Genomic DNA, 21,867 nt, shown 5'->3' on the forward strand with positions numbered 1-21,867 from the left:
GATTAAACTGAACAAGCGTTGGGTGGAGCCAGATCCAATCCGAGATTCATTTGAGGCGGCACCCGTCAGATTCACCTGAGAAAAATTTCCACGCCAAGGGAAAAACCATGACGTTGTGGGGGGGCTGCACACGACATTTCACAGAGGCGCCAATCAGGGAAGATGCTTCATGACAAGGTATTAACCTAGAACGGACAATATCCCAAGCAGTGTGGAAATGAAGCTCCGTTGTTTTCCATCAAGCCGTGACCCCGTTGAAACTATCTACCTGGATGACAACACGAGATTGTTGTTGCTGTTGTTATTACAGAGTATTGTTTGCTGTGATGTTTTGCGTTGTGTTGTGCGAGTGTCACCACCACTCGGGCTGATCAATTCTAGCCCTAGCATTGGACACAAGCATCCCACTAAACTAGCATTAGATCTACCTGGCATCTTGGGCCAGCCACCAATGAGCCTCGAGATGTCTCAATTACTAGCTTTGAGCCGGCTTACAGTGGTTGAGTGGCATCTGGCTTAAAACCAGAGCTAAACTGGGAGCATCTCGGACTCCGTCAGATGTAACTTGGCTTGAATCGGCGACTGCACGGGCCATCGCCCAAGATCGTTTTTACCGCCGTAGCTGCCGCTCATTTCTTTCAACGTTAGAGCGCTTCCGTCTAGCTCCGGTATCGCAAACTTCTGATGAGTCGCATCTTGGGAAGCTGAACATGACTCTGCTATGGCATCAACCTTGCATGTCGAGTTTCGAGATTTCGACGGAATTATCTTGGAATTTCTCGGCAAGTATACGTGCAGGCATGTATCTTTACATTGCCTCTCTACCTACTTGTATGTAGTACCTACCAAGGTAGAGAGTGACATTGCTGCTAGAGATAGATATGGCTACTAGAGATAGATGTCTCTTCTATGGATAGATACCGATACTAGAGGTGGATATCGATACTACGGGTACCTGGAGATAGATCTCGCTACTACGGATAGGCCTAGTTGCGAATCTTTGAGCCTCTCCATTTTGTGCTGTAATCGACGGGCGTCACAAGTTCCACTGTTCTAGCATATCCTTGACCAGATTGAGGTGACGCCCCAGATTTGCCTCGTCCTCTGCCAAGCCGTCGTCCATTTCGGCTATCAGGTGAAGATATATGTAAGGGGCTCCTATCTTCAAAGTTGACCGCCGTCAGTTTACAGAGTGTGGCTGGTGTCGCCATTAACGGGGACAATATCGCTATCAGAACAGAAAATATCCACGTTTCTACAAGCAATCACAATATACATGCACTCAGGCATTTTTGGGAGTCGGATAACAACAATCTTGCGGTGTTTGCTAGCCACTGAGCTGTAGAAGATGGCAAACCATAGCCATACCACAGAGAGACAACAACCTCCCTCCCCCTTCTTGTTCAGATCTTTGCAACCATCCAGTTCATTCCTCCATGAGCTTATTTATTTCATCCAAAAGCTTGGATGCGCTCTTAGCTTTCGCTGCCAATTCTTCCCATTTCTGCAAGAGACAGCAGCCCCTTGCCATTCGTTCCTCGTGTTGCTGTTGGTGATTGTCATGATCAACATCATTGATCTCCAATTCCAAAGCCTGTCGGACTTCGCTGACGATGAGCTTAACTCTGAAAGCCTCTACAAGATTGGGCATCTCTGTCTCTCGCTCCTCCAGTGCTAGTTCGGCAATGTTGAGCTCTACCTCGTCTTCCTCGAAGGCCTGATTAACTTCGTTGCATCGTTCTTCAAGTGCCTATTGATCATAATTAATCTTTGTCGCCTCTTCACTCAGCTGCTGTCGAAATTTGAGCATCTCGAACCTTTAGTTCCAGGTATTTCTGTCGAATATCGCGGACCAACAATACCAATTCTTCCCATCTCCGCCTCAGTTCCTGGGATTTACTCTCTTGCGTCGTTGTTTTCGTCTCGCGTGAAGCCGCCTCCCTAGCCGGCTTGATGGGACCGTCGACGTTCATTTTTGCTTCCTTAAAGCTCCGTTCTGGCTTTATTCTTAGAAGCTGAGACGAAGCTTCGCTTCAGGTGGAAAGTGAATGAAAAGGAAAGAAGAAGAAAAGGAAGAGAGTGCAGAATAATTTTCGTCGGATTATATAGCTGTTGCTAGCAGTTGGCATCTTGATCGCTTTTCACCTGTAACAGCTGGCAGCTGCTAAATAGACCTCTTGTCAACTAAAGCCAAGATTTTCATCTATTTGGCAAAGTAGGCGAAAATAAATTGCACCGTTTCACTTATAGCTCCTCTGTCCTCCCCTAAATATCCAGGCGGTAATTCGTTCCACCGTTTTATCTACCGTCAACCAAAGTGAAGATTTCCCTCGTTTGATAAAGTGGGTGAAAATGAAATAGAAAATAGCAAATTGTGTCTTTCCTTTAATCCACAAACCCTCTGTCTTCTCCTAGCACATACCATCACCCGATTCACTTCTTCTGAGGTGCATTCTAGCTCTCTTCAATATCTCGTTTCCAAATCTGGCACGCGCATTTTACCTTCAGATCGCTGAACTCAGCTTGCGCACTCTTAAGTGCCCTTGACAAACGATCGATTTCTTCACGGAGAACATGATTATTCGCCTTCTGATTCTTGAGGACAGACTGATGGTTTGCTTCTTGTTCAGTCCAAATGAACTCATGGTTTACCTGCTGTTCGGTACAAACGAAGTCGTGGTCTTTTGCTCGATAGCATTCAATCATGCCCACCTGCTATTCCAACTTTTCGCACTTTTCTTTCAGATACTCGTGGTCCGAACATAACTCAATGCACCTAACTTTCAATTCCCCAATACCCCAACCAATTTTCGTATCAGAGGTTTCTCCAGAGCTTGCTGTAGCACATTCTGGCGGCTGAGATTTAACACCAGACTCTTGGAGGCTTCCCAGACTGGTTCCCGAACTGGTTCCCACTTCCATTGTGTCGGATTGGCCAGGCTCTCGGCGATCTTCAGAGTTAATCCCCATTTGCGTTTTGCTACTATCTGCTACTATCTGCTGGATTTTTCAGGCTGTCGATGCTTGGAACTACTTCCCATTTCTGTTCTACCGGACTTTTCGGGCTCTCGACGATCCTTGGAACTTGTTCCCACCCCTTTCTTGCCAGATCGCTAGGGGTTCCGAGGGCTCAGTGGCCTTCCTCTTAGTTGGTGTTGAGCCATTAATAATAGGCGTTTCCAATTCTCGGGTTTCGGGCTTCTAAATAGCCTCCCCATCAGCAGGAACAGCACCACCATAGGCCGTTTCCAGCACCCAGGGATGGATTTTTGCAAGCCGACTGAACCATGGTTGTCTAAAGCAAGCAACTGGTCCAAACATCACACGAAGGAACCAGAAATGAATCCAATTAGTGCCGTTGCCTCTAGCATCTTTGTTGATGACATGGGCAAAAATCTTGGTCGTTTTCGAGAAAACGGTAAATCTCATAATAGGGGCGTAGTGTCGAAACTCCTTTTGTTTTTGGGTAGATCAAGACCCATGTTCTCTAATGTAGGATACCAAGAGATACCGCTGAACCGTTCGAGTGATAACGTTTGACGTCTCATCTACCCATGGGAATAGGACGTCCATCGGAATAGAGCTATCCACGGCGTACCTCGCAGCTTTTTCTATATTAGACAAACCGTTAGTAATACAATCAATACTGCAGAATATAAGGGATATCTGACTTTGCTTTGCTGCCAATTCCGGTTTCTTATCTAGCGTAAGCGGTAGCTCGTTGCCGCTTCCCTCGTCGGTTTCCTAATTATCTTCTTTGTTTGCCTTTGCTCTTGCACAGTAGCTCATTTTCGGTTTCCTCATTGGAATGCGAAACAGTTCTCTTCTTGCGTGGCAGCTCATGATCCGTGTCTTTGCCAGAATAGGAAACGGCTTCTGTATTTCCGGTAGTAACAGATAATAGCCGTAGTAGCAGATAGTAGCGGCAGTAGTAGATAGTAGCGATAGCAGCAGATACGCCAGGGACCGTGTAATATCTATTTAAGTAACGGTGACAAAAGAGGTGGGCTAGGTGGTGAGTTACCAGCTGCCAGCTGGGTATTTACCTTATCACGAGGTCAGCCGAAAAGGATGAAAGGAAAGAGAAAATGAAAAGGAAAAGATAAAGGAAAAGAGACAACATGTATAGGTGGCTAGGCGGTGTGCTATCGGCAGTGAATTGTTGCCTGCTCTATCGTAGTTACTGCGCACCCCTTTCATCATTCTATATCTTTGCTAAGGTACTTATGGTGATAATGACAAGGAGAAATATACTAAGTGGTATTCTGAGAGATTACTTTAATATGCCATGTGCCTCTCTTACAATCCAATATGGCAAGCAATATAACACGTCCACGTTGTTGAGTAATTCTGCCTCACATACTTGTCATCCGAAATGTGCATTAGCTTTATTTTGTTCCTAGTCTATATCCGCGCTGTGTCCCTAAGCAATAATACCGCCGACCCGATGCCATTAGCGAACCATTCTAGTTCAGTACTCGATAGCTGTGGACTTTGTTCAAAATCCATTCCACCCAAAGATACGATAAAAGTATAAACCCTGTCCCTCAGAACCCCCATAAAAAAAAGCAACAAACGTTGAATATGCTCTTTTCAATCCACAGTGGAAAGTTCAAGACGGCGGCGGTGGTGGTGGCGAAGAATTGCTCGGGGTTGCGGCACGACGTTCGTTCAGCCTGAAGGCAGCAAACCGTTTAGCAAGTGGCTCACCCGGCTCACCAACAACAGATGGGGCCTTTGAATGAAAAGAAGACGACGAAGACAATGAAGGCGACGAGGCCGATGATGGGGTCGTTGGCAAAACTCCATCATACTCTCTTAGACGCTTGGGGATTCGCTCACCAGTCGAGTTCAGGATGACTTGTAGTGTCTGCCAGCCTCCTGTAGAGCGGAGCTGGAACGAGTCGGCGAGGTCATGCTGGGTCGCAACGCGGCAGAGAAGGGCCTCCTCATCCTAGAGCGGAGAAGAGAGTGGGCAGTTAGCCAGTGTCATACTTGCAAAAAGGAATAGGAAGCAAACCTTTGAAAGAACTCCAAGCTGGTGGATGAAGCAAAGAATGTGAAAGTTTGATACTTCTTGGCCGTTGTCACTAGGCTTTTGGCCTTTTCGCAGATTCAAAGCTTTCGCCAGAGCAGAGTGCTCTTGACTCTCGCCAATGTACTCGCGGTTCTCAATGGGAAACCCTGTCTGCGTGAATGTGGGCTTAGGATCGGCAGGAAAGCCGTGTGTTAGAGTCACAAAGAGATATTCGACAGGAAACGCCGGCTTTGCGTTCTCCTGCACCTTGGCTCCGTACTCGTTCACCTTGCGATAGAAGACTTCGGGTATGTACCTCGTCCGACTGACGGAACCATCATCTTCCTCTTCTTCGCGAACGAGCATAGAGTTGGGGTCTGCTGACGGCTCCACAATGTCAGCTCGCACCATCTCGACCGACTCGTTGGACATTTGGTATGCTGAGACGGCAATGTTCCCATCTTCATCGCCTGTGATCACGCATGTAACAAACTTGGAACCGAACTGGCCCGAGTCACTCCATTTTGAAGGGTTAGGGTACTGGGCTTGTAATCTTGACGAAAAGCATATCTCGAGAGACGATAAGTAATACGATTCGAGATGGCGCTTGCAGACGACAGATCCGTCGCCTAACCCTGAGTCGAGTAAGTCTGTCCAGATGACACCTACAGGCTCAAGCCCACAGAGCTTGGCAATATGGTCAATATCCTTTTGGTTTCCCCATGCGTTCATGCTGATGCCGTCAACCTCATCGACTTGTGGTGGCTCATATATGGCCTCCACAACAGCTTTCACTCCCAGTGGGACTTCGGTGTACTCGGTATATCGGCCGTAGAGGTAGCCCAGTCGTTGGGAACCCGTTTTACGCCAAGCGTCAATGAAGCCATCAATAATGGAAGGGCTGGAGAATTCGACGTGGTCCACCATTCGAAAAGTCTGGGGGTTGAGCGTAATCGCGCTCGGCTGGCACTTTGTGCAAATACCTTCTGGCCAGGCCGGATGACCAGATGGACAATCGCGCTTGACTCGGAAATATGGCTCGACAAGGGGCGGAATATAAGACGTTCCGGATTCGGGTTTGTTCGTCGCAGCGTTTATCTTGCGCAGATGGGAGTGGAAAGAAGGGTACTTGATTCCCTTGTCTGCTAGATAGCCCGGGTCGAAGGGGTCCATGGGTTGGCAGTAATCGCACATGCCCTTGGGTCCATGTCGACACATCCGGTCTCGTCCTCGTGGAATCTTGCCATCTAGCTTATCCAGACGGTCATCTACTGCCGACTGCTTCACTGTTTCCCATGGCTTCGAGATTCTCTCGGGTTTGGGGTCGATCGGGAAGTCCTCCGTGGGCAGCACAGGCTTGCCGTTTAGTCTAGCAGAGGTCACAGGCTCGGGAACGTCGCCGTTAGTAGTTCCGCTCGCAGCATCATGTTGGTATGTGAGAAATATTAAATCGCCGTGTCTACACATTAACAAGTCAGCAGTGCTTCCGAGCCCCGCGTCCTGAACGAGGGACGTCATGTTAAGCGGCGTACTTGAGGCCGATCTGCCCGATCTGAAACTGAACAATATCACCTAGTCTCTTCGCATCGCGGGCCGTGGGCGAGTTGGACAAAACGATGGTCTTGGGATCGACAGTCGAAGGTAGGTGAGTAAGTAGCTAAAGCATGCTTCGGTTATAACGTCTTCTTCATCAACCAGGCACCTCAGCGGTTCCCTGTCCAGTACTAACCTGCTGTCCCAGATCGCCAAACGTAGTCGTCGGCTCTACCGTCAGGCGAATCATGCCATCCGGCCCTCGCAGTCTGATCAACATGGCGGGCGAATGGTGACTGCAGCACGAGATACTGGGCGCGATATGCTGGTGGGGGGAAATCCGGGTCTGCGTCAACTGTATGTAGGCGATTTGGCACGAGATTCGATATATCAAGAAGAAGCGGGACACAAGATATAAGCGGGCACGAAAAGAAAGAAAAGGAAGAAGAAGGAAGGAAATTGGAACCGGATGTTATAAATCCGCAAAGTGGCCAGGCTGCAGCATGTCCAGCTTCGCAGCGGCGGGAGGGGAGGAAAAGCGAAACGCAGGCGGTTGAAGCTTATTGAATCATGAGCTCCAGCTCGGGAATAGTACGTCAAAAGCGTCATTCACAGTGTGCCTGAAGCGGGCGCCACACTGCTGAAGTAAGCAGCGGTCGGTGGAAGATCTGTCGGCCCGCCGCCATGACTAAGGCCCTGCACCTGTAGGAAGTGCATGCTCTCAGCTGCTAGAAGCGGCAGTTGGGCGGTACGTACCCCGCGACAAGGCCTTGCTGCCGCCAATCTGGCCAGAAGGGTGGCATGTGTGCGACGTGTCGATAAGCAGCAACTGCACTGCACTCTGTCTTTATAATCCAGGGAAATCCAACCCTCGACAGAGCAGAAAACAACCCAGCGTTGCGCCGTTCCACGCTTCTTCGTCCACTCATTTGCGCTCTTGTCTGGATTTTCATTTTCAGCACGGTTCTTTATTGAGAGAAGGACTACGGCTATTCTGATTTCAAACGCTTCCGAGCCTCCATAGACGATCGTCACTCGCTCAACGAAAAAAAAAGAAGAAACACCAAAAACCAGCAAAATGTTCGACATTGACTGGAAGGGCCTTGCCCTTCCATTCGCCTACCTCATTGTTCTCGGCGGCGCCCTCATGACGTTTTCCACAATCTATCGCAGACGGAAGGCTGGTACGAAACCACTCCCCCATGACGTCCTCGCCGCAACCGCTAACGCAGTCATCATTGCAGCTGAAAGCGCAAACCTCGCGCCCTGGTTCGGCCCTCACCTCCAGCGAGACGTTTACCTCTCCCTCTTGCATCTCGATCCCGAAGAGGGCGCCGAGAAGGCTCCCAAGGTCCCCGATGGCGTCCTGCGAGCGGCCCTGCTCCGGCGCGCAGTGGAGGATATCGAGCGCCTAATCCACATCAAGACTGCCAAGCAAGCGTGCGGAGCGCTTCTACAGAGAGGAAGCGTTGGCGATGACCTGTGGCAACGATTCCTGCGCGCAGAGAAGGAAATGGAGGAGGAATTGAGAGATGTCGTCACTGAGGTATGCTCTTTTGTTTGCCATGCCAACCTTCAACTCTCGTTAGAATGATAGCTAACACAAATATTTTAGGCCAACGCTCTGGCTCCTAACTGGGGCTCCATCATCTTCCAGTCTGCGCACGAAATCGCCGCCAACACCAAGCTCCGCCAGCGCCTAGAGGAGATTCAAGCTCAGACCGATGCCGAGAAGGCTTGGTGGGATAAGAAACGAGGACAGATCCGCGCAGACTTCATGAAGGAACTTGAGGAATCCGAAAAGGGCTCAACGAAGGACGGCCACGAAGACGACGCCGTGGTGGTTGATTCCCCCAAGCACTGAGAGGCTAAGGGAGAGAGGGAGAGAGGGAGAGCGTAATCAAGGCGGCTACGGACAGGGAGAGAAGGAGAGGAGAGCATTTACGGCGCAAACATGGCGCCATTGTACATATAGACATTCTATGAGGGGGGAAAGGGCAGGATGATCAATGGGCGCTGTGTGCATCGCAACAGAAGTTGCATGGCACCCACAAGTGCAGCAACCATGGTGGGTAGAAAATTCATGGCGTTTGAATGGGTATCACAGATGAGAGGATGAGGGAGTGATTGGATTTGTAATGTATTTTATTTAGGAAAGTGGCTTTCAAGAACCCAAGTTAGCTATCCAGCATCCAGCGTCCAGCATCACGAATTACATTGTGCACAACGTAGGGTGAGCAGGTGTTGACGACACTTGAAGTAGTGTCGGGTCGCTAAAGTATTTGATAAAACTCTGTATTTGTACTAAGAAACGGTTATATCATGTCAAGTCATTGCTGTAATTCTTCTAACCAGCCCCTCTGTTATAATTCCACCTCTCCCTCCGATGCTCCGTGTATGCTGTTAGTATTGTACCTCCCCAGCCTAACACCAGAGTATATACATGATATGTACGAAAACACCGTATGAAGGTGGCCGGTGACGGTCTCAATTCGCCAATCTAAGATGCAAGTAGCAGCTGCCCCAAGAGAAACACCCAATCCAATGATAAAAGACCAAAAAGCAAAGCAAACGCCACAGAACCTTTCGAAACTCCAGGACCAACGGCCATCTCTCCCCAAAGATGAAGCCGATGCTAGACCGATGACAATGTTGGATATTGATAAAGATGTGTTTTAATCCGACAAAGAGAAGAGAAAAAAAAAGAAACAATCGCCTCCATCATTGCTGAGAAAAGGGATTCATCTTTCGTCTCAAAGCATCCTCATCGGCCGCGTTCCTGCTGGCGTCTCTCGCAATCTGCTCCTCCGACTTGAGGACAATTGTCGGGCTCTCGCAGCCTCTCAGACCGATAAACCGGCCCATCTTGCGGCGCTTCTCTTCGAGCGGTGCCTCGGAACGCCAGTTGACTGGGCAAGGGTACTGCCGAGACCAGGGGGATGGAGTTCGCTGGTGGTAGAACTGGGCGAGGGACTCGAGTTGAGCATCAGTGAGGAGCCAGAACTGCAGCACGGTGCGCGGGAAATGCGGGTGGACGGCACCGGTGGTGAGCTGGACAAGAGGAGACAGGGGCAGGGCCATCTGGTGTAGCTTGTGGGCGAGCTCGGGGTTTTTGGCGAGACGCCGGCGAAGGGAGAGTTGGTGGTTGTGGTGGTGAGAAGGCAGGCGACGGTGATGCATCATGATGGCTGCGGTGAAGATGTCGTGAGATGAATAAAAAGCTTCCAAGTTTCAATTGGAATTTCCTCCTCTTTGTATGTGTCCTTGTTGTTGCCGAAGCCTTGGTATGTGGTAAACGTCGATGGTAGCGGGGTCTGCTGTCCAAGACGCCCGACTCGACGACTCAAGACTCAATAGACGATGGCCAAGATGGTGTACAGCAGGAAAGACGAGCTTTTAAATACAGGCTGAGCCTTTCAGTTCAGCCACTAACTGGATCTCTAATTAAGATCTCTGGGATCGTTTGTCGTTGTGTCTTTGCTTTTTCCCTTACGGCTGACCGTTCTCGGAAGCAAAAGCTTAAAAAGGGTCGGCCAAGTCAAAAGCGTGTGTGAATGCGGAGTGTCCGTCAACGTGCACAAAGTACGAGTCCGTTCAAAGGCTAAAACAAGCTCAAAACCAGGCGAAAAACGAGGCTTGTTCAGCTGGAGTTCACCTTTTCCCCTTTGTATGAAAACGACGCAGGAGGAAGAAAGAAACGAAAGCAAGTCGAGGTTTGGGGCCCCTGGGCTGCTTGTAGATGAAAAAAGGAGCGCCACTTGCAAGTGTTGTTCGTTGGTTCTTTTTCCTTGTTCACTGTGACTATGTCTGTAGCCGCCGCACACCGGATGCGAGACAACAAATCAAATTGGTCAAAATCAATCAATGGCAGTTTGCCGGTCCTAGCTTCTCTTTTGAATGGTTGGCTGGGTGCTTCCGAGCGAGAACGGAGAGTCGAGGCTGCTGAGCTGAGATTGAATCCGTGGTCAGGTGCTTACTCTATGGCTGGCTGCCGTCTCTTGATTTAATGGAAGCTGGAATGTGGAATATCGATAATGATACTTGGAATAGAAATAAGGATATTACTGGGCGGCAAGACGAGGCAAACGCGGCCAGAGGGCTTTTATAATAGATGGGACGGCAAATGGATGCTCACCTCCTCTTATACATCATGCTTCCCCAGGCCCAGGTACATGTAGGCATATGCACGCAATCGAATAGATGCACGCCCTTGTACAGCCTGCCACACAACACCTGGAATCACTCACCCAGCTTGCTTACCATTATGAACACTTTACTGCATCGTCATCATCAAAGCCCAAGCCCAAGCCCAAGCCCAAAACCAAGACCAAAGGGGGGTGCCGGTATTAGCGGCGAGCCAGGAGTCTGGAGCTGGAGCCGGGATCTGGGAGCCCTGCGCTGGCCCTCGTCGCTCAGCCCCCGTCACAGCAGTCGCGTCTCTCGCTGGCTGGCCGCCACGCCATGCCATTGGAAACGCCTCGTCGCTGCTATTGACACTAAGCAGCCCACCAACCACGCAGTTGCTACTGCTCTGGGCAAGGCGCCGCCGCTGGTGTCGTCGCTATTGGTACCGGTACCTGGGCCTGTACCTGTAGGCTGTAGCTGTAGGCGACGGAGCCGCCGCTCGCGTGCGCTGCATCTCTGGGGCCCCGCCCGCTGCTCTGGGACGGTGGCCACTGAGTTACAGGTCAGGACGGCACTGGCAACCGCTAGAGCAGCGCCTGTAGCACTCTACCTGCAAACCGCTAGAGCTCGCTACCTACTAATGTACCTCCACCTAATACTAGGTACCTTCCATACAATATGTATGCAGGGCTTGCCGCTGTCCATGTCCCGCGTCTTCATCCCGCATTCCGCTACATGTCATCTACGAGTACTAATAATCCTTTGGTGCTTATCTTGGATGCCATGCGATTCGGCCTCGACTTGGACTCCGACTGACGAGAGCAAAGGGCGAGGGCGAGCAGAGCTGATCAACAAGCGTCAAGTACTAACCAGCTGCCAGCCATCCAGCCTTTACCACAATGACGGTCGGACGCTACCTTACCTGGGGGGGGGGCAATCTCCATGGGGGGATGAGCTTTGCGACGGACGCAGCCATAACGCCTAGAGTGAGACATTGCTAGCCAGAGCTGACCCTCCCAGAGAGGAACCCTGGACAAACAAGCAGAGCGTGACGATGGATGAATGCTACTGTACTCAGCGATTCGCTGCTCCGTCCGCGGTAGCATTGTGCCAGCGAACGGCCAGCGTCACTTCGGCCAACATCAACACCCAACAGGCGACCGAGACCAGAAATATCTCCGTCGACGTTGGGCCGAGAGGCTTCGGTTCCCGGATCCGCATGTCCTCGTGGCTCAAGCCTTGGACGCACGACGTGCGTGTGTACGTTTGTACGTTTGTACGTTTGTACTGCAAAGAGGGACTCTGCAGCAGAAGCCGGCGATGCTGGTTCCGGGCAAAGCCTCAACTCAAGCCTTCCAAGACCGGAGCCAACCCCGTCTCGAGCGCTGTGCCGTACGAGTGCACAAAGTACGCCGAAGCAAGCAAAAAAGGAAGAGACCCGGGCTGGGTCCGGCCAGCAAAGTGCATCAAAAGCGAGACAGCGCCAGCGCTTTGGTTTGGAATGCTCTGCGGGACCGGTATACTCGAGTCCCATCAGCGTGCTATTTTCGGCACTCTGCTCGCCCTTGAATCCCCTTTTTTTTTCTTTTTCTTTTTTTTTCTTCCTTTCCGGCAAATTGGCTTCATTCGTGGAATAACCCACGATGCCTGAATAGCAGCCTGTTTGCATGCAGTTGGTGCCCTGCGCACGCGCGATCTGCGCATTGCCCTTGCTATCATTGATCAAAGCAAAGGATCGGGTGGCACATGGGCGTCTAGGCCGCCCAGCCATGTGGCCGCCAGACACAAGAGCTTCTCGCCACTCATGACCCGAATACTTGCATATAAGTCGGCCTGCATACGACTATTGCACTCTCCCTGCGGATTGTGTGAACGGCATCCAATCCGTTATCCATCTGCTCCGTGCTGCCGATTCGGCGAATGTCTATTGGGGCATTCTCTACCCGAGTCAAAGCGAGATTTCGCAAGCCAACAGCAGGACAGGCCGAGTCTTAACGAGAGCCGGTGCGGGCAAGCATGATATGATCGACAGCGCATGTGCTGGCCGGCACACCTTTTTGTCCAACCACAACAGCAATCCCATGGGTTTCCGCCAATCCCATCGCCAGCCTGAAACTGCATGGGTTCGAATTGTCTTTTTTCTTCCAGAAAACGGCGGCCCACCGTAAAAGGTCGGCTACAGTACAAGGGAATACTATACCCTTCGGGTTTCCTGTTCCATGGCATAGGCTCTCTACGGCATAGCCGCTCAGCCGGCTTGCATGCTAAGAGCTGCGTGTGTCACTATTGAGACATGCACTAGCAGATACAATAAATAGATCACGGCCGGGTCTAGCAGCTGCAGGGCAAAGAAAGTTGAGAGTCATTGTGGCACTTACAGTAAGACCTGGCAAGCAACGGATTCAGTTGAGTCAGTTGGGCTCACGACGTCGCCGCACTTGAGGGGGCGTTTGAGGCTCTCTGACCTGCTCACCGTACTCGTCGTTGTGCGAGGTTTCATCTGCAGCCGGAGTTGTCGACCATTTGCAGCACTGCTCTACGCAAAACAACATACGTGGCAGTCATGGTCGCAACAACGCTCTCGAGAACCGGAAAGTCGCATGAGAGGCGTCACCTCGCTCTCGCCTAGACGAATCATGGACCTAGCAATGCACGTACACGTAGGGCACCGCACAGGTGAGATTTCTCCGTAACCAATACGACTGTTACCCATCGCCATCTTTCAATCTTACATGTCTCAAAGGGCCCCCCCAGCCCGGTGGAACCCCAAGCGCATTTCACCTTGCTCATCTCCAATACGACTCTGTACTGTAATAGATGGGGGGAAGCAAACGCCTAACTCGTATGCTGTAACCCAGGCTAAGGAACCAAGAGCAACATGAGGATGCATCGAGCTTGTAATGTGATTCATTCTGGCGCCCCTCTAATTAAAATTGGGATTTGCTGGGCGGCCAGCAACCCGTGTGACAGAATTTACTGCCCAGGACTAACATGAAGTGATGGACAGCAAATCCTAGAGCTCGATACTAGCGATTGTAACAGCTGGAGATATTACCGGGCTGAGAAAGGCATGGACCTCCAGCTATAGCAGCTGGTTAGTGCTTGAAGCTCCAGGCAGCTCATCATGTATCATTAACCACCGGGCCACAAGCCACATCACTCTCCTTCAATTCCGCTTCCTAGCATGTTCAGCTCCGAAAACAGTGTCCCCCCCCCCCAAATCAGAAACATTTTGACACCACTTTGACTAAAAAATCCCATCACTTCCGAGACAATCTTTTGTCATTTCCTTTTTTTCATTTTTTTTTCCAGCACTTGTCTGAATCACACCGTTATTTCCGCCTGGCTCACTCACCGGACCAGGACCCAGACGACGTCAGTCAATGATTCAAGTCAATCTGGCCAGCATCACTAACACGATTCACTTCACTAGCAAAGCGGCACTTGGTCCCGTGTGGCCGGACAGACCGCCCTTACATGCCGTTTGCCTTTCAGCTTTCAGCCTCTTTTGCCCCCCCTCCTGTCAGGTGCAGCCATTTAAAGAAGAGAAGAAGAGAAAAACTGGAACAAGCCATCATACCGGCTCCTTGTCAGTGGACGGCATCCTGTCAGTCATGTATCAGGTTTATCCCGCCTCTCTCTCTTTCTTTTATTTCTCTCCCGTGTGTACATCCTATCCTTACGCGTATAGATGCATGTATCATACCTGACGGACGGCCTATGCAATAAGAGGCGTTTGGGTATCAAGACACGGGCGTAGCTCTGCATGTCCATGACTCTAACACTCATCCCAAGCATAATTACCACTAAAAATAAAAGTCGAGGCCCTGTTTTTGCGTGAAAAAAAAACCACATTCTCATTGTATACATCATCTCGCGCAAGTTGAAACATTCACTCCCACCCCCTCCTCTCCTTTGACGTTGGCTTGTATTCTGGATTTTTTTGTCTTTCCCTTGCTTCCAGCGGCCCATGCCAACTCAAACTTCCCAATGAAACGTCCGATACCCTTGTCTTTCGCTTCCGCGGCTATTAGTCCCTGCCCATCAAATCCTTTGTAGATTTTTGGGACAAGCCAATCTCGGTACTCGTACTAGTCGCATTATACCAGTTCCAGCTTGCGTGCCGCTTCATTATTTTTTTTGGGTTCCATCCGTCGATACTTGGCAAAAAGCCGGGGCCACACAACGAAAGGAACCGGGACAAAGAACTGGGGGAAGCAATATACGTATACTCCGTACTCCGTACGTAAGGTTGCAATTAATTAAAAAAGAGAGAGAATAAGGCGCCGTGCTTGGCAAAAGGACCCTCCTCAGCTGGGGTCACCTGTTCACATTTTCTTCAATCCTTCATCGTTCGTCATCAGCCGCACGTGGCGATGGCGCGGTTCCCTGGCTTTTTGGGGAAGCGCCCGACTGGTCCTTTGTGGTGGGAGGAGGATGAAGTCATACTCAGTCAGGCGTGGGATTGACTTCATGTTCCCTTGTCCCAGATTTGATAATGGCCGTAGCAGATACTCGAGGAATGGAGCGATAGTAGCAGATGTCAGAGTCAATCAAGTAGCGGTAGTAGAAGAAAGCAACGATGGTGGCAGATAGGGACATACCTACTTACACCAAGTAACGCTTCCTCTGCATCGCGTTGCATCACCAAAACCGCACGATGGTACCTCCATTGATTAATGTTGCGTTTTAATCTACGTTAATTTAGCCGCCTTGTTGGAAATGTCATCTGTGCGTCTTGTGTGTCGTATTTTTGATTTAATTGCCTGATTCCTTCGCTTGCCTCTCAAACAGTTTCATGCTCTTGGATTTGCCTGATTCCTTTCTGCTTCCTTCTGACGACAGCGTTTCACTCACCACTCTTCTACTAACCAAACGCCATTCCTCTTCACACTTCTGCAGCTTTAGGGCCGAGGCTTTTCTGCTCCTTCACTTCATAGCCATCTCACCTTGGCAATGTGGTCCGTCTTCTTCTTGCTGCTCTTGACAAAGCCCATGGCCTTCAGCTCCGCCAGGCCTCGATAGAACATGACCAGAGCCTTGCGCTCGTCCTGCTGGCGCTGCTCGTCGTCCTTCTCACCATCGTCGTCGTCCCCCTTCTCCTCGCGCACTAGCGTGTGAAATGCGGACCACAAGTCTGCCACGTTAATCAGGCTGCCCGCCTCGAGATACAGGTGATAGAGGATCGAGGTCGCGGGCAGCGTCGCCTGCACAACACCATCCTCGGCGCCGCTGCTCCTACAACAGCTGCAAGAGAGGTAGTCGTACGGGCGTGCCAAGCTACGCCTGAATGTCACCCGCGGCCGTGGCACCATGACGTCCCGTAGAGGCGATCTGCTATCATACAACCACGTCTCCGAAAATAGCACCTTCTCGGGTCGTCTTGTCCCGAAATGCGCCGTCAGCCGTTCTGACACTGCATCGACAATATCTGTCAATTGCTTGTCTTCGTCGCGGAGGGCTGCCGAGTCACGACTCAGTTGGACTCGCTGGGCAATCACCGTCGTCCGCATCACCTTGCTCTGGCTGCTATATTTGGTGTGCAGTGTCATGCCGGCGCTCTCTGCGTCTGCTTGCAGCTGCTCCAGGCGCCGGAGCGTCTCTTCTAGGAAGTTCAGTAATGCGGCATCTTGTTCCCTTGATGCGGGCTCAAGGTGAAAGCTAGGCTCTCCATCTTTAAATATGGAAATGATCCGACGCAGCATGCTAATGAGTGCGCCTGAGCCCATGCGTCGGATGTGTTCGGTCAAGCTGCCATTTCCAGTATTAGGATAAGCCGTAGACAGAGAATCGACGTACGCCCGCGAGAATGGGGGCTGCACAGCTCCTGCGGCCTCCCTGATAAGCAGTAAGCGTAGGTGACCATCCATCCAGTCTTGTCGACGCTCATTGTTCGCTCGAGCCTGCGCGAGCAAATACTCGTCATCTTCTATAAGCGAGCGCGCATGCTGGAGGCTATCAGCAGTTGCAACCCCAACTGCCGTCTCCACCTCATGTCGGAACGAAGGGAGATGCCGCAGTGCTTCGATGTGTTCAGCTTGGAGGATCCCTTCCCCCTCTCCAGTCTCGGGGGCCAGTAAGACGCTGAGTGCGTTGGCGTAGAAGTGGCACATGTAAATGTACTGGCGGCTGTCAGCTTCAAGGCTAAATTCCAGTCGCCATAATATCTCACCTTCAACGAGCTTATGAATGCCTGGATACCCGCCATCTGATCCCGTTGACGGTCGAGCATTCCCCTGAGGATATGCGGCCCTAGTCTTAGAGGGACATCGCTGGATACTACCGCTCCTTCGAATACTCTTTCTAAGATTGTATCCGTCTGTACACAGTCGAACTGTGCACCATGTATTAGCCTACATGCTGCCTTTAACAGGCGGCTTTCCAGTAAATCAATGGATGTAGCAATTCCAAAAAGCAGAGTAAATGGAATTTGTGGTCGCCATGAACTGTACTAATGTTAACACAAAAGGAACAAAAAAAAATCTCTGATGATGCTTTGAGAAGCATACCTAAGCAGGGTAATGATATCAGACAGCAAGCCGCTGTCAAATGCTTCACTATCCTGGAATGCCACAAAGACATTCTCCTGCGGCTGGTGCTCCAGGAATACATGCAACGCCTCGAGATCATAGGGCAGGTAGCGTCGATTCGAGCCTTGCCCAAGCTGCAAGTCTTCTTCGCCGTCAACTACGAGCGTTTTCGACGTTGCGTCTTGAATAATCTTCTTGAGGGCATTCTTCAGGTTGGTCGCCTCTGAAGACCGGAGCCTGATGAATTTGCTGGGTGATGACCGCTGAAGGGAATCCGACAGCTGTTCGAACAGCAAATCCTGGGAGGCAATGTTGGGTCCAGTGATGATGAAGGCAGACGGTATCTTGTCGCCGCTATAGGGCCATCACATTAGCACCATGCCCTGAGTTTTGTTTTTTCGAGTACAGGCTTCAGTTCTTACCACTCTGATTTTGCCTTGTTAACAAACTGTGACACCTCATCCAGCGTCGCGGAGTTGGAGTCTCTCAAGATATCCTGCCCATCGCATTAGCACGCTCATCCAAGCTCACAGCTGCACCAAAGCATCAAATCACCTGTATGCGAGCATCAATTTTTGCCCAATTCTCCTCAAGAAGCCTCTCTCGCCGCTGCACACAAGCCGCACTCTCAGCGCCATTCAACAGCGGAGCGAACCACGACGCTGAGCTCTCCTCGTCCTCTTCATCCCTTTCATCTACTGCAGCACGCCGGCCAGTTTTTCGCCGTTTTGACGGCCTGTCTCTCTCTCGGCGTGGCGCCTCATTTTCTTCTGGGTCAAAGACGAAGGCCACCTGATGGTTCAAGGCCATTAGCAGCAAGTACAGGCACGGTGAATGGTTCCGTTCTTCACTATACGCACCTGGTGATCTTCTTGGCCAAAAGTGCTCTGCGGCTCTTCATTGGACATTTTGTCCTCTTCTATCTACCGCAATCGCAAAGGCTGCTTCTGCGGCACGAGATTGGTGACAGTCAAAAGTCCATCGCCGTTCATGTCATGGGAACGCGGTTTGGCAGAAACACGGTCCTCTACTAGGGAGGTATACAGTGAATCGATACAGTATATGTACTGTGTGTGTTTTGTTGCCCAAGGCCAGGAAGAAGAGCTTACCTATTGCTTAGGTACCTAGTACTTCATTCATACCCTACAAGTCAGTAGCAGCACAAGTCCCATCACATCATATCACTTAAATCAAGCTGCTTCTCCCACATGTTCGCATTCATTTACAAGTCAGTCATCGTACATCGCTGAATTTCATAAACTAAAATAGAGCCTTGATTCTCGACGCAAAAACATGCCTACCTAGTCCCCCCCAAACCAAAAAGTCCTTTGGCCCTAGCAATAACCGCACTCCTACCGGATTGAGCCGCGCAAATCAGCAAGCATGTCTTGAAATCTCCCAGGTGTGCCCCCTTGCACATTGCAATGACTCCTCATCTCGTTTTCTGACCCGTGCGTTACGCATGCTGGGCTGAAACACCCAATATCCCTATTCCTCCGTCTCAAGTGACCCGAGAATTCCCTCACGCCACGCCATGAAACGGCGCCTCCAACAAACAAAGGAGGCGAGCCTCCTCCCCGTCCTTCGTCTTGCTCGTCCGCGATGGTGATTACTTTACACCACAAATCAAAAGAGTAAACTGTGGCCCCTTTTATAGTATAGGAAAGATACGTGGAAAGAAAATTAAAGAAAAGATAAACGTTGAGCCTTGTGCGCCGCAGAGATAGAATAAAAATAGAACCAAATAACAGGAACATGTCCTCGAGCAGTGAGAACCGAAACTAAGACGTAGCGAGGACAAAGCTTTTTTCGTTGACCAATTGTCGCAAATCTGGCGACTTAGGCAGCGGCTTCAACGGCTGCAGATACGGGAGCCTGTGCAAAAAAACTGTTAGAATCTGATCAAGTGCCAAAGAGTGTGGTGTGATCTCACCGCCTCAGCCTCGGCCTTTTCGTCCTTTTCTTTACTCACATCTTCCTTGGGTTCTGGCTCCTCATCCTTGGCTGTGGCCGCAGCAACCGGTTCCTCAGCATCCTCGTTGGTCTTCTCATCCTCGGCATCTTTATCCTTGTCGCCGCCCTCCTTCACACCGCTGTTTCCAGCTGGCTTACCAGAGTCTTTGGACTCAGCTCCATTGACACCATTGGCAGGTGTAGGTTCGCTGGCAAGCAGCTTATTCCACTTATCTAGTAGAGCTTGCGACCTCTTCTTAAATTTGAAATCCTCCTCACGCGGGATTGAGTCGAGTTTCAGAATGGCCTTGAAAACCTTGTTGATCTTGGTACCTCTGATGATCGATACTTCGAGGTCGTCAAACTTCTCGAGAATGTTGATGAAACTGGACATTGACTCCATCTCATCCTCACGTGGCTGCTGCTCTCTGGTTAAGAGGCCCCTCTGAAGCTTGTGGCGAAGATACAAAACCTCCTTCTACAGACTTAGTTAGCGGATATCCCTCCAGTTACATGTAAATCGGGATCAACGTACTTCCTTGCGAAGGTGTCGCTCTTCCGGCGTCAGCTTGGCTTCCTTGGGCGCGTCGGACTTCTTGTCTGTGCTCTTCTTGGTCTTGGCCTTTGCGACCTTTGCGGGTTTCTCTTCCTTGGCCTTTGGCGCTGCTGTTCCGTTTGCCGACTTAGATGTGGATGACGTGTTGAGCTTGATCTTGGGCTTCTTGACAGAATCGGAACGCTGGGGGACCTGGTCATGTTTCTTCTTAGTAAATTCGAACAATCTGGCCATGGCATCAAATGAAAGAAAAGACTTACGCTGGCCTCCTCCTCAGCAGCCTTTCGCTTCTTAGGCTTAGGCTTTGGTGCCTCGTCCACATCTTCCATGTCCACGTCCTCGTCATCGCTTGCCTTGGCCTTGCCCTTCTTAGACTTCTTTGGGGCAGCCGCAGCTTCTTTCTTGGCCTCTTCCTGAGCAATCAGCTCGTCCTGGAAGCTCTGTAGAATGTCCTTGTAGTGCTCGATCGAGTTTTGCTCAATGGCAAGCTCAAAAGCTGCCTTCAAGTCCTTGCGCATCTTATCACCAATCGTCTCTCGCGCCTTGTCCGAGGTCAATTCGGATAGGGCAGTATTCGCAACCCATCCACTAGAGCCAATCAGCTACAGCCACGACGCAGGTGCCTAGGCGGGTTGCATAACTTACAATTCATTTGTGTACAGGTACATGACGGGGAAGCTTCGATCGTGCACGCGCTTACCGCCATCCGCATAGGCTTCGGAATATGATCCATCGGGGCGTGCGGCGGAGACTGGTCGGGTATTGATGAGGGCCTGGGGGAGCATATCTTCATCGCAGATGATGGCGGGCCACGCTGGGAAGCCCTTGAGTTTCACAAGGAAGTGGTCACCAGGCTGGGCATCAATGTGGGTTAGGCGCGCCTTAGAGCCCTTCTTGCTCAGCGTCTTGCCCTTGGACTCTCCGGCGGTCGACTTCCGACGACTCTTACCCTTCGCAGCTGGGGTGTCGGCAGCGGCAGCAGCAGTCGCATCAGCTTCAGCCTCAGCAGCGGTGTCGGCGGCGTCCTTCATCTCGGCGTCGCCATCTGCATCTGTCTTCTTCTCATCCTCAGCTGGCTTTGCAGATGGGGCCTCGGCAGCGTTTTCCGCGCTCTCAGGCGCCTTGGGTTCTAATTTGGCAGCTGCGATTAGCGCAAGTCCATTGGCTGGGGGAACAAGGCAGAAAAATAAATAAAAATAAAAAGCCAGCAGCACAAGCTCAGAGCTGTTTGTATCGCAGCAATGAAGCTCACACAACTAAGGACTAGGAAGATGCGCGAAAGGCCTTGTTAGAAGCGCGTTGGGAAGCTTACCTTGAGCATCCTTTGCCTCCTCCATTGTGGCATCTCCCTCAGACTTATCCGCAGCCTTGGCGGCCAATTCGCCTTCGCCAGCGACCTTGGGTCCGGAAGCAGGCACCTCCTCGGTGCTGGCAACAGGCGCGGCGGCGTCGGGCTTCTCAGGCGAGGTATCTGCCATTGCGGACGCTGGGTGGCGATGCGCAGCTTCCAATGCTAGAGACAGAGGCAGATCTCACGCGAATGGCACGAGGGTCGGGTCAAGCTCTAGCAGGTTGCGTCGGACGCGTTTCGCGGCGTGTTATGCGTGTTCAATGGTGGCGCAAGGCGAGTTGCGTGATGCGGCTGGAGGCTCGGGCGATGAAAGGCGCAGTTGTCTCGATCAGCTTCGCCCGCGTTGTGCTAGGGATTGATGTGGGTGACGAAAGGAAAAACACTGGAGCGAATAACGAAGCGCAGGAACACGTCAAACGTCACCGAATCGCGTCACGTGACTAGTATTAATGACGACTCAAATAAGCAACCCCAAAACCCGCGATTCACAATGCCGAGGCGCCATAGGACGGCGGCAATGCCGGGGCCACTGCTCTGGACAACCGACTCTGGTTCGTATGGGTCGTACGGCCATCTTCATTCGACCGCGTTGCCACTGAGCCCATTGCCGTGCTTCGACGTCTGGCTCCAATCCTGGCCTGCATGAGGTTGTCGCCCTAGACTACCCAACCACCTTGGGCTTCGAAACTGCTGTTCCACAACCGCGCGCCACCACAACCCCTGCTTTGTCCCGAAAACAATACGCAAAGAGCAGATCATCGTCATTGGGGTCGCTGAGAACCAAAACCGGAAACAGGGGCTC

At 51.2% G+C, this 21,867-nt stretch overlaps 7 protein-coding genes across 7 annotated transcripts; 2 read left to right on the forward strand and 5 right to left on the reverse strand.

The window, feature by feature from the left end:
- Positions 1-1,426: 1,426 nt before the first annotated feature.
- On the reverse strand, positions 1,427-1,973 carry TRIVIDRAFT_63713 (uncharacterized protein; the record flags this gene model as incomplete). The annotated part of the gene is made up of 2 exons (XM_014105137.1): positions 1,427-1,750; positions 1,818-1,973. 2 exons carry the CDS (start codon positions 1,971-1,973, stop codon positions 1,427-1,429), a joined length of 480 nt encoding a protein of 159 aa, XP_013960612.1.
- A 2,397-nt stretch (positions 1,974-4,370) lies between these two features.
- On the reverse strand, positions 4,371-6,830 carry TRIVIDRAFT_167022 (uncharacterized protein; the record flags this gene model as incomplete). Its single annotated transcript, XM_014105138.1, has 5 exons — positions 4,371-4,676; positions 4,843-4,954; positions 5,021-6,476; positions 6,550-6,674; positions 6,747-6,830. 5 exons carry the CDS (start codon positions 6,828-6,830, stop codon positions 4,672-4,674), a joined length of 1,782 nt encoding a protein of 593 aa, XP_013960613.1.
- Positions 6,831-7,414: 584 nt separating this feature from the next.
- Positions 7,415-8,739, forward strand: TRIVIDRAFT_111071 (uncharacterized protein; the record flags this gene model as incomplete). The annotated part of the gene is made up of 3 exons (XM_014105139.1): positions 7,415-7,734; positions 7,795-8,096; positions 8,166-8,739. The coding sequence occupies 3 exons, from the start codon at positions 7,629-7,631 to the stop codon at positions 8,412-8,414; spliced, it is 657 nt and encodes a 218-aa protein (XP_013960614.1).
- Positions 8,740-9,271: 532 nt separating this feature from the next.
- On the reverse strand, positions 9,272-9,730 carry TRIVIDRAFT_36112 (uncharacterized protein; the record flags this gene model as incomplete). Its single annotated transcript, XM_014105140.1, has 1 exon — positions 9,272-9,730. One exon carries the CDS (start codon positions 9,728-9,730, stop codon positions 9,272-9,274), a length of 459 nt encoding a protein of 152 aa, XP_013960615.1.
- Positions 9,731-11,574: 1,844 nt separating this feature from the next.
- TRIVIDRAFT_63717 (uncharacterized protein) lies at positions 11,575-13,557 on the forward strand (the record flags this gene model as incomplete). Its single annotated transcript, XM_014105141.1, has 7 exons — positions 11,575-11,661; positions 11,754-11,931; positions 11,971-12,082; positions 12,504-12,839; positions 12,994-13,054; positions 13,237-13,351; positions 13,493-13,557. The coding sequence occupies 7 exons, from the start codon at positions 11,575-11,577 to the stop codon at positions 13,555-13,557; spliced, it is 954 nt and encodes a 317-aa protein (XP_013960616.1).
- A 2,052-nt stretch (positions 13,558-15,609) lies between these two features.
- Positions 15,610-18,113, reverse strand: TRIVIDRAFT_55720 (uncharacterized protein; the record flags this gene model as incomplete). Its single annotated transcript, XM_014105142.1, has 7 exons — positions 15,610-15,726; positions 15,787-16,797; positions 16,848-17,121; positions 17,185-17,559; positions 17,628-17,701; positions 17,761-17,997; positions 18,066-18,113. 7 exons carry the CDS (start codon positions 18,111-18,113, stop codon positions 15,610-15,612), a joined length of 2,136 nt encoding a protein of 711 aa, XP_013960617.1.
- Positions 18,114-18,982: 869 nt separating this feature from the next.
- Positions 18,983-21,413, reverse strand: TRIVIDRAFT_229361 (uncharacterized protein; the record flags this gene model as incomplete). Its single annotated transcript, XM_014105143.1, has 6 exons — positions 18,983-19,080; positions 19,139-19,636; positions 19,694-19,906; positions 19,975-20,302; positions 20,360-20,843; positions 21,027-21,413. 6 exons carry the CDS (start codon positions 21,190-21,192, stop codon positions 19,045-19,047), a joined length of 1,725 nt encoding a protein of 574 aa, XP_013960618.1.
- Between the last annotated feature and the right edge of the window lie 454 nt (positions 21,414-21,867).

Source organism: Trichoderma virens (assembly GCF_000170995.1).
Source record: "Trichoderma virens Gv29-8 chromosome Unknown TRIVIscaffold_2, whole genome shotgun sequence".
Taxonomy (NCBI): Eukaryota; Fungi; Ascomycota; class Sordariomycetes; order Hypocreales; family Hypocreaceae; genus Trichoderma; species Trichoderma virens.